A 16,428-nucleotide genomic window follows, 5' to 3' on the forward strand; every position below is an offset into this window, starting at 1 on the left:
TTTAAGTTGGAGGCAAATGAAGAAAATCCAAATTGAATAAAAGAAATCTAGAATCGAAATCTAGATGGAGAGGTGCACTCAAACATTATCCGTTAATCAATTGATCAGTTTTTTTTATTGACAGAAACACGTTCAATGCTTCCGCGTGTGTACGATTAAGATTTCAGGGATGGATAAGTTTTGTTTTGCAACAGAAAGTATTTGAGTAGTTTGAAACGAAAGGAAATATTGAAATCGACAATAACTTTAGGAAAGTCAATCCTTTACTTTTCTAAATTCGGGGGAAATATAGAATCATGCTTAATGATTGATCTTGATGATGGTTCATTCTGTAGAGTATTGTGCCTATGAAAACAGATCAGAGGAACGTTGTTCCACGTTCCTCTCCCTTGGCTGTTTGTTTTTCTTAAAAAGGTGAGAAACGGAACGGCATGTGCTGATATGGTTTTGTCCTTGGCAAATCGCTTCACTCCAAATTTCTCTGGATGACTTGCGTCGGGTCTCTCGTATGCTGTTCAGTGATGTAGTCACCAAGATCTTCAAGCAGATTCAGATTCAAAATGACCAAGGCTGTTCACTAAGTCCATCTATCAAACGAACTATCAATGACGTAAGGCATTTTTTTTATAATTTTGATCTTACGATGCAGAAAAGCGTATTATGACTACAAACTATGCTGTAAACATTAACTGTTCAAACTCACTCGTAAGGACACGTGAACTAGAGAAAGTTACAAAGTGCTACTAATACAACCCAACAACTCCGGTATGTACGGAAGGGTCTTGACCCTTCACGCTGAATCCTATCAGTTACCTTGTTTTCTAGGTCACACTTATGAAACCTGCTGACCATATCTTTAAAGAAAACAGCAAAACGAAGTATCATTTTAACAAACATGTCTATTTTTTTCCAACAAAATTTCATTTATATATATATATAGGTTTTTCTCCATTGATAACGAAATACGAATACAAATTCAAAACAACAACAAAGCTTAAAATGCCGTCATTTATGGTAAAAACCATCTTTCCTTGAATTATAGGATGTTTGGTTATAAATATGTCAGTTGATTTGATGAAGGGTATTTTATTAATGCATTGAAGATATTTTCAATACAAGTTAAAAATACCTTGTCTAGTCCTCCGATAACACTGTTAGACATATTGATAACGTCTTCTATATAAATAGCGTTTTTTGACTATGTCTATTGTATATACCCATCAAAATTGGAAATCAAGGACACGACTTTTACCAACCACGTACAACGTAACTAAATGCGGACAGCCTGTCACAATTCTTGGTGATAAGTGTTAGGAGATTTCAAATTCCCTGTTGTCATGGGTATTTTACATTTATTGATAGTAACGTTCTTACTTTTTCAACATATGATGTTAATTTCTCGCAGTAGATTCTGTATTCAATTGTTAGTTCCCAATCTCACGATTTCAGTCGAATTTGTCACTCAACACAGTATTTCGAGAGATAAATGTTAAGATGAAAAGTATATGGAATTTAAATTATCTCATTGGGAAATATTTAATTTCCTTATGTAATACGAGACCAGATTATCCTATGCTCGTTTATATACCTAGTGATTTCATAGTTATTTACCGTGTTCTCTAATGGAACGCATCATCGCTCCATAGGATTGACCAATATTTAAATGACGATTACCTTGCAGAATACCTCATATTATTTTTCTTCCACTTTCTTGGCATGGGTTTCGGTGCCATTTCCTTGTCCTTACAAATTTTGTCTTTATTTCATCACCTTAAGATCTTGTTACCGTTCCTATGTTATGCTCTTTTGTTCGCGAAATCTATCAATATTGTCCGATCATATGTCCGGTTTTAAGCCTTGCCCTCCACGGCGACAACACTGGAATGTGATCATGGTTGTCTACGTACAATTCTCAGGTGAAAATGTTTCATAACCTTACTTGCATAATTCAAATTTCGGAAACACGCTCCAAAACATGTGAACTGGAACTACCCACCGCCTATATAAGACGAGCGTAATTTCGGTAAAACTGCACACTCTCCAGGACTCGAGTTTTAACACAACAATGCTTAGACAGGTTTTCCTTTTGGCCGCGTTCGTGGCCCTTTCCTCGGCACAGTCATTCAGTTTTGGGGGATGTCCTACAGTGACCACCCAGCAAAGTTTTGACCTCAATCAGGTAAGTCATATCATTTACAAGTAACGGGGTACAGCTATTTTTTTCAATGCAGAATTTGCGATATTCCTAATTTAAAAAACCAAATTAGTTTTCAAACTGTTTAGAGCCAGAATTCAATTTCTTTTTAATTAGTATAACTCATCCCAATTTTACAGTGAATCACATAGATAGAGTTCACGTGTACAGTTTCCATGCGTATGGTTTTATCAATCCACCACAGTGAAAATCATACCCCACCTATCAAGAACATAACGAAATTATATTTTGTTATTTTTTTCTTTTGTGTGTGTGGCGGGATTATTCGATTCCTTGACTGTTTAAAGGAGAAAAATCTTTAAATTTGAAATTTTTTATATAAGGATCGTTAATTGTATAAATAGATATATTGATAGATGGGATTGCCACATACAAGCCATCAACCATTCTTACTATGATAATAAGAATGAAAAAAAAAGAGTTAAAAATACCGATATTAAATATCTGAAAATATCACACGTATCAATATTGTACCGAAACATTTTCAACTGAAACCACTTTTATTCGAACTGTGCCCTCTGTCTGCAATTCCTTGGGCAACAGTGTTCAGTGTTAGGATTCAGCAAACTATCCGTTGGCCTCATACTTAATCAGTATTTTACACACTAAGAGAAACTCTCAAACCGGTTGTTGAGCTTATGAACTGACAAAGGCTTTGTGATAACTGTTTACTGAATTAAGACCAATATATAAGTAAGCTTGTGTTTACATCAATTTTTTGTTAACTCTGACTATCTTACTTTCAGTATCTTGGGATATGGTATGAATTATACAGATTCCCTACCAGTTACGAGTCCGGACAGAGATGTATCACCGCCAACTACACTCTTCAAGCCAATAACCATGTATACGTACACAATGAGGGACTCGAGTAAGTTAAAAAATGTCACGATCAACATCATAGCGAGTCAATAATTGTAGTTTTACTTCATGTTCTCTGATTGGAATGAATTGGAGTTAAACTCATCACATACTCCCTCTCCCTCACTCTCTCTCAAAATCCGGCTTTCGCTTTTGATCTACCGTGGAATATTTTTAATTTATAATTTCTCAAAACAATTTGCTATATTACATTTTTTTCTCTATTACAGTCCTAAATCAGGCAAGCCTTCAATAGCCATCGGTGACGCTTACCAAAATGATGTCCAGAATTCTCCCTCTAAACTCAAAATTAGATTCGCAGCACGTAAGTTACCTACTGACCTCATTAATTATAATTTCCGTTATCACTGAAAGTTAGATTTGATAATTTCTCTAGAAATCGTACGTATGTAATAAATTGAATATTATATTGATTGCTAATTAGCTAAAACCGGAAGTCGATACTAACGTTACAGGACGAATGTCAAGGAAAGTGATGTCACAAAAATCGGTGTTCGTGTTCATTTATTTGTTGCTGTTGTGAATTATATAGTTTTCAATACGAAACTTCCTTTATTTGAAATCGACGTTACATTTTTTTTTCATTTTTACGACCTTTTTCAAAAGTTCACACATTTAAATGAAGTTTTTTGACGATAAAACAAATCGAGAAATCAAAAATCGTATCTATAAAAAAATGATTTTGCTCTGCTACAGATACGCCTTACGGAAACTACTGGGTACTGAAAACAGATTACACGTCATATACACTCATCTACTCTTGTATCGACATCGTCGGAATCAGCCATCTAGAACAAGCATGGATTATGTCCAGAGAACGATCTCTCTCACAAGCCAAGATTGACGAGTTGATGAATGTCTTCAAAAGTTTTAACATTGATACAAACCACTTTGTGAAAGCTGACCAGGCTAACTGCTAAACACAAATTTTAAAACAGACATTTTGTTTATCATAGTTCAAACATTACAAAAGCATTCTATATATATAATGTCACGAAATGTTGGAAACCGGGATGTTCAACATTCTCGTCATACCTGTAAATTCATCATGTTGCTTTTATTGCACTGTAAATACTGAAACGTTTTAAAAATGTTATGATTTATAAAATAAATTTTTAATATAGTAACTTTTTGTTAGAGTTCTTTGTCTTATGTAAACTGTAAAAAACATACATTTTCGTGGTGCTCTCATTTTGTGAGAAAAAGATAATCATTTCTTTGTTGGCACTTTATTTCGGAGGTTAAACGTACTCACGAATGCCACGGGTACTTAATACTTATGTCAAAATTAAATGCTTATCTAAATATGGAAATACGAATTCGCAAATTACAGTATCCATGAATTCAAATGTAATTAAGAAGCAGACAAAATTATGAATCTTGCCGTTTTCAAAGTTATTGACCTCGAAAATAGCATACATCATAAAAAACATTGTTTCTACACGGAGGTTTTCATTGATAAGATTATTGATAAAAGTACCTAGCGTCTGTGACAACAAATAGGTTTACTTTCTATTGCTCTCGAAAGGTACATAAAAGGTGACCATATTTATTGAACAGAAATCATACAACTACAAAATATCAACAACAAAGTTATTCTATATAGGCACTGATTTGGACCTTAATCTCCGTACGTAAAATATCCATATCTTTCTCCTACTTTATACAGATTTTGGTTGATATTGAGTTAATGGAGGCGTAAATGTTTCATACGTGAAAAGAAAGGGAGAGATTTTTAAAGTATTTATCTATTATCATACTGCATGCAATAAGGTATGTTTGTCTGCTAAGCTCTGTCATGTATGACGACCGTGAATGTCATTCCAAGACAACTCCATGCTTAGCTCAGCTTTCTGAGTTTAGAAATATGTTTGAAACAAAATCATAAACAAAATCAACATTCATTCTCAGCTTGAACTACAAACTATAGGAAAAGTTCAAAAAAAGAAAACGGTGAAAGAAAAGGGTAAAAAAACAAAACAAAAATCAGAAAATAATACCATTGATTATCTAAATTTCAGTTATTTGTAATTAGTAAAATTTCTCGGCGTGAACATTTCGTAACGTTATCTTCGTCCAAACAAATACATGTACTGACATAATTTTTTTGGATTATACAGCCCTGTTATGTACTTGATATAAAAACAACGTTGATTGTCAGGGGGGAAAACTGAAATTTAAAGTCGAAAATTATCAGAATATATCAGAAATCTCTTTTCAGATAAATAACTTCCTAAATAAACGAAAAGAAATAAAAATAATGATCAAGTCCTTTTTATACATAACTGATATCTCATCTGGAAAACACACCGGACAAAAGGCCTAGTTTATGTGTGACTAGGCATGGACGTCCCCGATTATACACCGGTCACATGACCGTTCAAAGTTTAAACACAGTGTTACTAAATTTAGTAACCGCTCCAGTGTTAATTTGACAGCTACAGTCGATCGACTGGAGGCTAATTTATTCGTGATGTCGACAGATAAAGTTACTGTGGAATTCACTGAAGATGGATTTGCTATCCTGACGATGAGAAATGGTCAGAATCGTTTGAATAGCAAGTTTATACAGCTTCTCAATGAAAACCTCGATAAGGTTCTCAGGTAAGCAATGTGGATAAGGGGAGGTAATTTTTATATCAATATCAGCTGAAAAGTTTACGAAAACTGTTTACATTTTAAATCATTTTTATCTTGCTTTTAGCATCTATATTGAGGGGTCAAATAAGTAAACTTCTGCAAGTTCATTTACAAAATGATATTTTATATGCATTGGAGTGAGGGTATAACACTCATCTACATATTTTCTAGTTTTGAGACGCCACATGATTTGTAAAAATCATTTTAAGATATTGGAAATATTCTACAACTTTCAGAAATAAAAACTGCAAAGGTTTGATAACAACTGGTGAAGGTAAATTCTACAGCAATGGTGTAGATTTAGAATGGATGATGAAACAGAACAAAGAAGTTCATTTGAATTTCCGCACCGAAATCCAGGGTTTGTTTTGGAGAATCCTTCATTTTCCACTCCCGACAGTTGCTGCACTTAATGGTGAGTGTTAATTAAGTCAGCCGTTAACCAGGCAGTCTGTTTTATGTTTGTTTTGTTTTGTTTTTGAGGGGGGATATCTTTTGATTTGTTATATTTTTTTTTTATTATCATTTATTTATTTACTTCAGTATTGCTAATATTTCATTATCATTCTATATTTTTTCCGCAAAAGTATCCGTTTTATATCATTCGTTCGTTTTAGGCCATGCATTTGCTGGTGGTGCTTTTTTGGCTATTGCGCATGACTACCTTGTGATGAATTCCAAAAAAGGCTGGTTTTCCATGAATGAAACACGTGTTGGGATGCGCATTCCCCCTGCTACGCTGGAGGTCCTCAGGTGAATAATCCACAATGTAACACGGTGAGGGACGGGTAGGGGGGATTATACAAATCTTTATAAGTTTTTGTGACATTAAACATGTGCAGGTGTCTACTATGTAGGAGATGAACATGACTGGTTTTGTTTATATTCTCTGTCGTGAAATGGTGAGGTGCATATGTATTAATTATTTTGACAGCCTAAGAAGAAACATTCCGCTATACATCACCATATTTATTTATTTCTATTATTTATTTATTTATTTATTTCAACAGTGTAAAAATGAAAAACAAACAAGCAGTACGAGAGGCAGTCCTGTTCGCCCGATCAATACCAGCCAGTGAAGCCAAGAGCCTCGGTCTGATCGACGAGGTGGGAGAGTTATCTACCCTTATAGAAACCGCCAAGAAATTGATACTCGGAGCTTTGGGCCCAACTGGCCTCGACCGCGATATGCTTCAAGTGATGAAGAAAGATTTATACCCTCGAACTCAATTGGACAATGGAAACACGAAATCAAAGTTATGAAAAACGGAAGCAGGTTTTTATTAACTCTTAAACTTGGATTGATGACCACAGAAAACTCAATCTTATTGATAAGTCGGACATTGTAGGGTCGCAATGAAGGAGTTATAAGAATATATATATATATATATTAATCGATTGTTTTTGTACATATATCCCAGAAAAATGTAATGTTGACGCATGATTTCATATGACAGTTAACATTTTAAATAAGAACTTTAACGTTCCATGTATGTTTGCTGCTTTCGTTTACTGAAACAATACACAGTATGTATACGATGTATAAAACCAGGATATTATGATTAATTTCAAGAGAATGTTAGCGAGCCTAGCTCTAGCAACCCTTGAGATGCAAGCCCAAAGATAGCACGCGCGATGATATTTTATCAACCATAGACTTGATTGCCTGCCGTTTTCTTCAACATATTTTTCTAAGACGAAGCAGAGGGAGAAACTGAAACACGCTGTTATATATTAAAGATATCAAACCATAAAGCCTGTAAACTTTAGTGAGGTAAATAAACTTGCTTTCCTTAGAAAAGAATCCAAGATTTCTGAGTACGTTGTAGGAATATTTTGATTAATATTGTCATTATTTTATTTATTTAAAGACAGAAAGTCTCGGTCTATTCATAACTGCTTCACTATTTGACAAGGCCCGTTTTGTATTCAGTTATTTGTTAACATTCTCTGGCAGTTCCTGTAAGGTTTAATGTTTACAACTGCTTACAAACACAGACATGAGTTGGATGAAATCTCTAGAAACGGTGCTTGACAAAGTGTTTTGTGATTTTGAAAGAACTATTTATTGTCATGGAAGATTTTTACATTAACAGTTTACAGGATCGTTTTATCGTTAATCAGCATCGTTATAGTATGTGTAAAAATTTCGACATGACAAACCTTATAACAGTCGCTACAAGAGTTCAGCAAGATGATGGACCGTGTATAGTTTATATATGAACTACCAAACCAGAGAAGATATCGCGTACAAAAGATCCTATTTTACCTCCGTGTGACCATTTTCCTGGGAGTGCGGTAAGAACTAATAATTAAAAAGTTGAAAAACCAAGAACATTATTCAGTATAGATTTATGCAAAAAAATCGACCCTTTCGGTGCAGATATTGAAAATGTACCGTGGTCATGTTTTGTATGTTTTTATGACGTAAAAGACATGTTTACATACTTAAAAATATTTGGTCCTTGTTGTTGTTGATAAGCATATCCTTATTTGGGAAAGGAAAATACGAGAATTGTGGCATGATGACATAAATGTAGCTATACAAATACATAACAAACACGGGCATGAGGGACATATTGTACTGTAAATGGAGAAATACAGTAACTTCTATGATAAGATCTTCAAAATCTCATTTTTCAGGAATGTTCTAGATCAATGTAAAAAATAATAATAACAAAAGCTATTGGCATAATTACAAGAAGTTATGTCCCAAACAAATCTTCATTCATACCTAGTTTAGTAAAAGACTCCAATGATTATGAGCCAACTGATGATATTGAGAAATTGTTTCAATGAGTATTTACAAACATAGCAACCCAATAACCAAATATAAATGAAATGTGAAAATGACCCCTCCAATCTATCGAAAAAATTTGAAATGTACACTTAAAAAAACTAGATGGCAATGTTTTTTTATATTCCAAAATGTGGTTTTGTGTCTAAAATGTACAGGATATATATCAGTAATCAACATGACATGTTTTGAAATTCCTAGTATGTTGGAAGAATTCTTACCTAGAATAGGGTTGGTGGTGAAGATAAGGTCTAGCTGGTTGTTGTCTCTAGCTGGGTATTCATGCAGTCGTGCTATCGGTAATATTTTATCAATCAGTCTCCTTTCTACTTCTTTGTTTGTCGCTTGTTGGTTCGCCGTCTGTTTTTTCCCAGTTTATGTTTGGGCAGTTGAAGTCACCAGCTAGTATAAAATCACTGTTGTTTTCTTCCATAACAAGTGTTTTTTCTAGTCCCCCAATGTCATAGATGTTTCTGTTTGGCTTTCCTTGTTCATTACGCTGTATGTTTGGTGTTTATCTACAACGTCAACAGGTGTCGTAAAGCGTCTTCAGAAAATAGATTTTAAGATAATTCATGAAGTTGAAATTGAGTTGGGGAGAGTTGAATTTTCCGCGATCGTCGGTGATACACTGTCTATTGTGTAGCACACACGAAAGCATCGTCTTCAACAAACTATGTATCTCATTGAAGTTAGTGGCATCAAAAGATATCATGTTAATATGATTATAATACATTTATGTAACCAGTTTCAATTCCATATATGAAAAATGACCAATATATGACGATTTCATTTTATTTGTACATGAAGTATCTGATAACGGGTCACTTGGAATCATTTGTGTTGGACTTCACCTGTATGAGTACATTTTGTACATGTCTCCAGTGATATTAACAACAAATCTTGTTCACCTGTTCTATTTTTTCACCAGTGATCTAAATCTGATAAATCTTCAGAACGTTTATCAGTAGGTATCAGCTACAGACAAATTGCACCAAGATCGTTGGAGTCACTGATTAAAAGTACATATCCAAAGGGGCGTGTAAGGGATCATGTGACAAACACGTGCAACACGTGATCTAAGTCCGTCATATTTCTGTATTTTTTCGTTTAACAATTAACTGCGTCTATGTAAGCGTGATGTTTTTCACTTCCATCTGACATAATTCGACAAAAACCACCATGGAAATTCTCATGGTTCTTTATGTCACAAAAACTCTGGCTTAAATGAAGGTAGGAAGGTAGTCCTAAATACGCTGTCTGTTTCACAGACTGCAGGCACACCAATTTTCATGTTGTGTGTTTGAATTACACACGTAAATTCAAAATAAGGTACAAGGTAAGAGTAAAAGGTAAAAGTAAATGGACAGGTAGTGTTTCAAATTACATAACATAAGACTTGATATGACGTACAAAACGCCGGGACAATCCAATTATATACAGGAACAATTATCACCAAACGGTCTATACCAAGATCAGCAATTTACGAGGCGTAAATGTATTGTACAAAACATGGCATTTCACCTCATCGAAAACTTACGAGACTCTATGCACGCTCTGTCGTTTGAATCAAGTGAGGGGAGGGAGGGGGTTGCACTGAATTTCCAAAATGTCATCTCACTATGGAAGATAGTTGATTTTCTAAATTCAATTTGATAAACAAAACCATGGTATTTATTTATATTTACATTCACATATATAAGTGTTTGGATATAACAATAAATATATGTATAGCAATCAAATTTTAATTCAAATCTGTATCATCATATTCACAAAGTCATGAATAAAGTAAAGCATTGTTATATTGTAAGAAATCAAATTGCACACATTGGTTTTGTTATTACCATTCGTCCAAACATCACAGTAGAGACAACAAAGATCGATATAAACTAATATATGTTAGCTGTTTTTTTATATATCTAATTAATTATCACACCGTATCACAAACATAAGTGTATGGCGTGATATAGACAACATATAGAAATCCAACAACTGCCATACACACGATTAGTACACACGTGTAGAATAGTCCAGCATCCACATCGTCCATAAGACAATTTGCCACTGTGATAATGTTAAACACATCAAAATTTACTAAAAATCGAAGATTTCCAAATTCTGCAGTCGGTGCGAGCAAGCAGTAAAAAATGACTTTACAGTCCAAATCAGGAATTATCTTCCTTTGTCATTTGTCTTTCATGAAGCAATAATTAAAATACATCTCCGTTTCATTTCCGAAATTTTGATTCTAGGCAGTCATCGTCACCGTCTATCATCGACACACCGGATGTAGCTACGCGTGAAGCGGAAAAAAAACATAGCAGTGACAGGAAGTAAGAAAATCGTTGGTCTCATTGTTTCAGGAGGACCCACACTTCTATTGGAAACGCTAACTGAGAAATTTGAATGTGTCATAATAAAATTATTTGACAAAATATGTGGGAGTGATGTACAGGAGGTGGAGAGATTATAAAAGCGAAATTGGTTTCATTTCATGCCAAATATTTCGCCTGAATTGTTACTTACAATTACAACCAATCATTTTATTGTGACTAAATGAAATGAAAACTGTATAGCATGTTTACTTATTTCGAAGAGCGTAATGATATTCCAAGCAGCAAAAACAAATCTGTGCTGACTATCTGTACTACCATAAAATCCGGGCATTTAATCATTGATGTTTTCCAAGTGTCTAACAGTGGCACTCTGTCTATTCTGGACGCGCTGTCTGTGGGCGATCTGTAGCAATTTGTGGACTTCCGGTATCAACTGGAGGACTTCCGTTCCCTGTTGGAGGACTTCCGTTCTCCGGCGAAGGATTTCCGTTATCTGTTGTACTTGATGGGTGTGTTCCGTCATCTGTTGGAGAAGTTCCGTTATTTGTTGCAGGATTCCCTTTGTCTTCAATGGCTTTTTGACTTCCAAATGCATCATTGTTCTGTAACAAAACATGTATAAAGCGATTAGGTCTGCTGAAAATATATACAATTTCTACACTAAATTTTAGATACAGGAGCTGGTGTAATTGAATAAGTTTGATATAATGATATATAAAAGGAGCATCAGTTTACAGGTATGTGTTTCTGACCCCTGGCTTTTTAACGTGAACTTGGGGTTATGATACCATGGTGTGTTATTATGAATAGATTTGTAAAGGTTTTAAGATAGCTTGTACTCAAGTCCTTTATTTGGAAAGTGGTTCAGCGTGATATAAACTAAATTGGTGGAGACGTTCATAAGATATCTTGTAGACAAGCTTTGGGTGACGGACGTACGTTTATAAGATATCTTGTGGACAAGCTTTGTGTGACGGACGTACAGACAAAACTTTTTTACGAAATAATGGGAATTAAAAGACAAATTTAAACTGCTACATGATTTATTGAACCTAAAACAAAGCACTGTTGTTCTATTTCACTTCGTTCTGTAATCGTGAAGTGATCAGAGTTGATAATATATATATGTGTGTGTAATCATTACCTGAAACTGAAACTTGGTACATAGCAAATAAATCACCTACTTTTGGATTGTCCGAAATAACAGTGATATCTAGATAAATAAACAGCTCTCACCTCGATTTCCGGGTCGACCTTCTGCTTCCTTTTCATCTTCTTTAGTAAACCGAATATCAGCCCGCTCAAACAACAAGCGGCAGATAGGATACTGGCAGTTGCGATGAGACCGGTAGCTACTGGCGACACTGGAAAATGAACGATTTGTCAACTGTAACTTTATCTAAGTTACGTAGGCTTGCTGCCAGTTACAAATGCAACCCCCCTCCACCCAGACCCCCAATGAAAAAGAAGGAAGGGGTCTTCTGATTGTGTCTTCAATGTATAAAACACTTAAAACGTTATGGGGTTTTCCCTTTCAGTTATGCTTAACATAGTACTGTTATTTTTTCGGTCATGATAATTAATTATATGATATAGACATATAAACGGTCGGTTTTGTTTTACAAGTTTACTTTACATGGCAAATATTCATCTATTAAATAATATGACATGTAAAGCTATATCTTATGCTATAAATGTACGATGTTTATCGAAATGTGTATTGTTTTTTGCCAAGTGATCCACTTCTGCCGTAACAATTGTACATACATCGATGTAGATATTATATTAGATAAGAAAAATAATAACTACAGGACATTTAATGAGCCTGACCAATTGGTACAAGGGATTTATAGTTCTACAAAGTAAATAATGCTGATATATATAAATAGAAACACTTTGCCTTGAATGTTTTTCACGGAAAAACGACAATCTGGAATATGAAAATGATGACAGAAAACAGTAAACAATGTAAGTGATAAGAAAAACTATTATCATAACTCAGATCGGTAATAAAAGGAGAGTAAGGCCAGATGATATCTGTGTGAATCGAGATCAGATTTAAGTAATGTCACGTTCCTAAAGTAACACCTCCGGCAATATCAATGAAACATGTTATATGTTAGACTCACGGCCTCCGTCATCTTGTCCATCCTGGCCATCCCTCAAAGTACTTCTTGTAGCTTGTGAATTTGTACCGCCGGTTCCTGTGAGTATTGTGCTGCTAGTGGTTGCCTTAGATCCTCTGAATCCAGTCGTAGTCCCTACACTTCTCGAAACAGTTTTAGAATTCGCTCCCGAATGTCCACCTGAGCTCGTTCTGGTTGAGGGAATTGCGGTGCTGACATGTCTAGAACTTTGTGCGTGAAAACTAGTCCTGCTTGTTGACGCTGTTTGCAAATAGAATAAGCAAGCACAAATGAAGCGCCCCTTTGGATTTTACATAAATACGATGAAGCCGTTAGCTTCCTCAGATTGGAATTTTTTCAGATGTCAAAGTTCAACTGCAAATAATGAATACATCAATATTTTGGGTAACCAGGGCTTTATGTTTATTTTTTGTGATCTACTGATTACCATTTTCGATTCCAAACATAAGGACAAGCAATTTCTACTATTTCACTTCTTTTCTTCAATGTAAAATCATCTATTGTCGTGGGGTTCAATGTTCGTAGTTCTTCAAAATTTTGCCATTTCGTGGACATTTAATTTCGTTGAGAATTATCGTTCGATAAATATACTTACAGTGATTTAACAATTCGTGGACAAATGTATTCGTGGATTATGAGTAACAATGATAACCAAAATTTACCCCTCACGAAAATTAATTGCTTTTTAATTACTTTTTAATTAAATAATTACATGGTCATGTCAAGTCATTTCTTCCGTCGTAACAAGGATCGATATAGGCCTGAAACATTTATCACCGCCTAAAAGGGAGTAAAAGTAAATCAGTGGTATTTACCAGTAGACTTTGTTGAAGTCGATGTGACTGTTGCTGACCTTGCGGTGGTAGATGTTAACACGGGTACCGATGTTATGGGTAAGAAAGACGTTGTCAAACGACTCGTCGTGCGAGTTGTGAGAGGTGTTGAGTGAGGACGAGACATGTTGGATGTAGTACCAGTAAAGGGGGACGTGCTGGCTTTAGCTGGAGTGGTTGGAGGCGGACCTGTCATAATTCACATGAAAGTCTTCATACAGTGAAAACAAAACAAATTAACTTATCAATAATACTCTCTCTCTGTCTCTCTCTCTCTCTCTCTCTCTCTCTCTGTCTCGCTCTCTCTGTCTCTCGCTCTCTGTCTCTCTCTCTCTCTCTCTCTCTCTCTCTCTCTCTCTCTCTCTCTCTCTCTCTCTCTCTCTCTCTCTCTCTCTCTCTGTCTCTCTCTCTCTCTCTCTCTCTTGCGCTCTCTCTCTCTCTCTCTCTCTCTCTCTCTCTCTCTCTCTCTCTCTCTCTCTCTCTCTCTTTGTTTTTCCTTATGTATGTAAATGTCGAATTTCTTAAATTGCCATTAATGTAGGAGGTTTAATTTGAACGTGTAAAACTTTAAATAGTAATTATCGATCGCAATACTTTACCATTTCATGCTAGTGTTTGAGTTAACAAACTTAAATGTTTAACATTTTTGTCGGATGCAAATGCCATTTCACAAATTCCACTCAGGATTATACAAGATATTTTATCAATATCGACAGTACACACATTGTCCTGTATAGGAGTTCCAAAATCGAACTTCAACCAATCCATTTTTGGAATCTTGAGAGAAACTGCCACCTCCCCAGTACGGAGATAAGTATATGATGGATCCTTTAGTGTACAGTGCCGTATTTCCGCCACCGGGAACAATGGGATGCCAAATTCGGATAGCGTTTGGAGAGTATGAGTACACAACTCCACCAAACTTGTCTCTAGGATCTGTGTTCTGTACGGCACCCAAGGTAGGAAAGGAATACCCATTGTTGTTCCCATTAAGAGCCTTCAACTGCACAAAACAAAGTAACGAAGAACTTTAAAGAAAGTTAAATGAGAACACTCAACAAGAGATCCCAAAGGAACTTAGCGCAGAGCACCGTATTGTGTAACATTATATCTTCATTAATTAGTTTTCTTTCTATTCCTCTTTTTCCTTGTTTGTTCTTCATTATATGTTGTATTGACCGCCAAAATAAGCACATGGTAACTTCGATAAACGAAGAAAACTTGATGACTGTTTTCCTATCAATACGAAATGGATGATTACCGATTGTAACAAGAGACCAAATGGAACACAGTTTGGAATTTAAACAAAGATTCTCAACGTATAATCATAAAAGTCAAAGATGATGAACAGTCAGCGAGTTTTTTCCTCAGTTCCAAAATCCAATAATGCACAACTAGGGACCAAGGAAGTTTGAGAACAATCTCAGCAACTCTATAGAAATAGCAAAACATTTAAGTGTCAAAATCCAAGATGGCCACCTGTCGATCCTTTTGTTATGATCAGTCCAAAAGCAATTTTTTAAAAATAAAACAGGGACCAAGTTGAACATTTATATTAAATTTGAGAAAGATCCATCTAGTACTTTATCAATAATTAGCGGTAATAGACTTGAAGTAGCTTATTCTATTTCCATTACAAAATTTCAGTTACATAAGTTCAATCGTTGAAATTAAAGTGGTGATCCTTGGTTGACAAAATGACACGTGAAGATGAACTGTTATTAATTTTGGTGTTGATACATCTAGATAATTAATTAATGATAATGAGTTTACAAGAAATTCAAACAGGATCCTATCATAATAATTATAGATTAAGAATAAAATGGAATGATAACATTACCGTTACAGAGATAAGTCCAGTATCCATGTCTAGACTTCTGGAAACGCTATGCAATTGTGACGTTAAATTTCCTGTTGTGATCTGACCAATCGTTGCCGTAGATTTATAAACAGAATCGCCGGGCATATTTCCCCATACTCTTACTTTCACCATACCTTCTGACCACGTCTCCTGCGAACCTCTTCCCCAACCATCCGCTACACTAAACATTCTCCCTAAAACAGGCGTGATGTTGAAATAACATTTTGATTCAAATTGAACATAGAAGAAGTAATTGAAAATTATCAACAAAAGAAATGATTACGCGAAGATATTTGAAAAAAGTTCAAAGAGAATAAGGTGAAGTGTTTGCTTATAAATAAACCGTAGATGCATTCAAACATTGCTGTTGCAAAAACATTGACTAAATTTCAATTTAAAATTTATTTCGATTAAGTTAAAAGTCATTCAGAATGGTAGAATGAATCATAGTTCGTTCTCGTTGCCAAGCGCAATAGGCATGAACAGAAGAATTCAAATTGACATAAGTTTATCTTAATCTCTTTATTCTTGGTCATTTTTTCTGTCAGGAGGATACTTTACAGGAAGTTAAAGACTAAGACATTGACAATTTACATGAACTTAGACAAAGCCTTTACCTGTGTCAAATCCGGGTACCCATACTCGTACGAATCTGTCATTATATGCATAGACAACGCCACCCCACGCTGTCTCTTTCTTTACATTGTTTGGCGTCAT

General features: G+C 35.1%; 3 protein-coding genes across 3 annotated transcripts; 2 read left to right on the forward strand and 1 right to left on the reverse strand.

The window, feature by feature from the left end:
• Positions 1 to 2,065: 2,065 nt before the first annotated feature.
• LOC132555055 (apolipoprotein D-like) lies at positions 2,066 to 4,017 on the forward strand. The gene is made up of 4 exons (XM_060219395.1): positions 2,066 to 2,179; positions 2,962 to 3,086; positions 3,307 to 3,401; positions 3,794 to 4,017. Exons 1-4 carry the CDS (start codon positions 2,066 to 2,068, stop codon positions 4,015 to 4,017), a joined length of 558 nt encoding a protein of 185 aa, XP_060075378.1.
• Positions 4,018 to 5,570: 1,553 nt separating this feature from the next.
• Positions 5,571 to 7,000, forward strand: LOC132554901 (uncharacterized). Its single transcript, XM_060219232.1, has 4 exons — positions 5,571 to 5,701; positions 5,974 to 6,152; positions 6,355 to 6,490; positions 6,748 to 7,000. Exons 1-4 carry the CDS (start codon positions 5,571 to 5,573, stop codon positions 6,998 to 7,000), a joined length of 699 nt encoding a protein of 232 aa, XP_060075215.1.
• A 4,244-nt stretch (positions 7,001 to 11,244) lies between these two features.
• LOC132554985 (mucin-5AC-like) lies at positions 11,245 to 16,428 on the reverse strand. Its single transcript, XM_060219313.1, has 7 exons — positions 16,329 to 16,428; positions 15,691 to 15,905; positions 14,574 to 14,853; positions 13,833 to 14,039; positions 13,000 to 13,257; positions 12,107 to 12,234; positions 11,245 to 11,472 (listed from the first exon to the last, which is right to left on the reverse strand). Exons 1-7 carry the CDS (start codon positions 16,426 to 16,428, stop codon positions 11,245 to 11,247), a joined length of 1,416 nt encoding a protein of 471 aa, XP_060075296.1.

Source organism: Ylistrum balloti, unplaced genomic scaffold, assembly GCF_031769215.1.
Source record: "Ylistrum balloti isolate Yb309-2 unplaced genomic scaffold, AGI_CSIRO_Ybal_v1 Utg370450, whole genome shotgun sequence".
Lineage (NCBI taxonomy): Eukaryota > Metazoa > Mollusca > Bivalvia > Pectinida > Pectinidae > Ylistrum > Ylistrum balloti.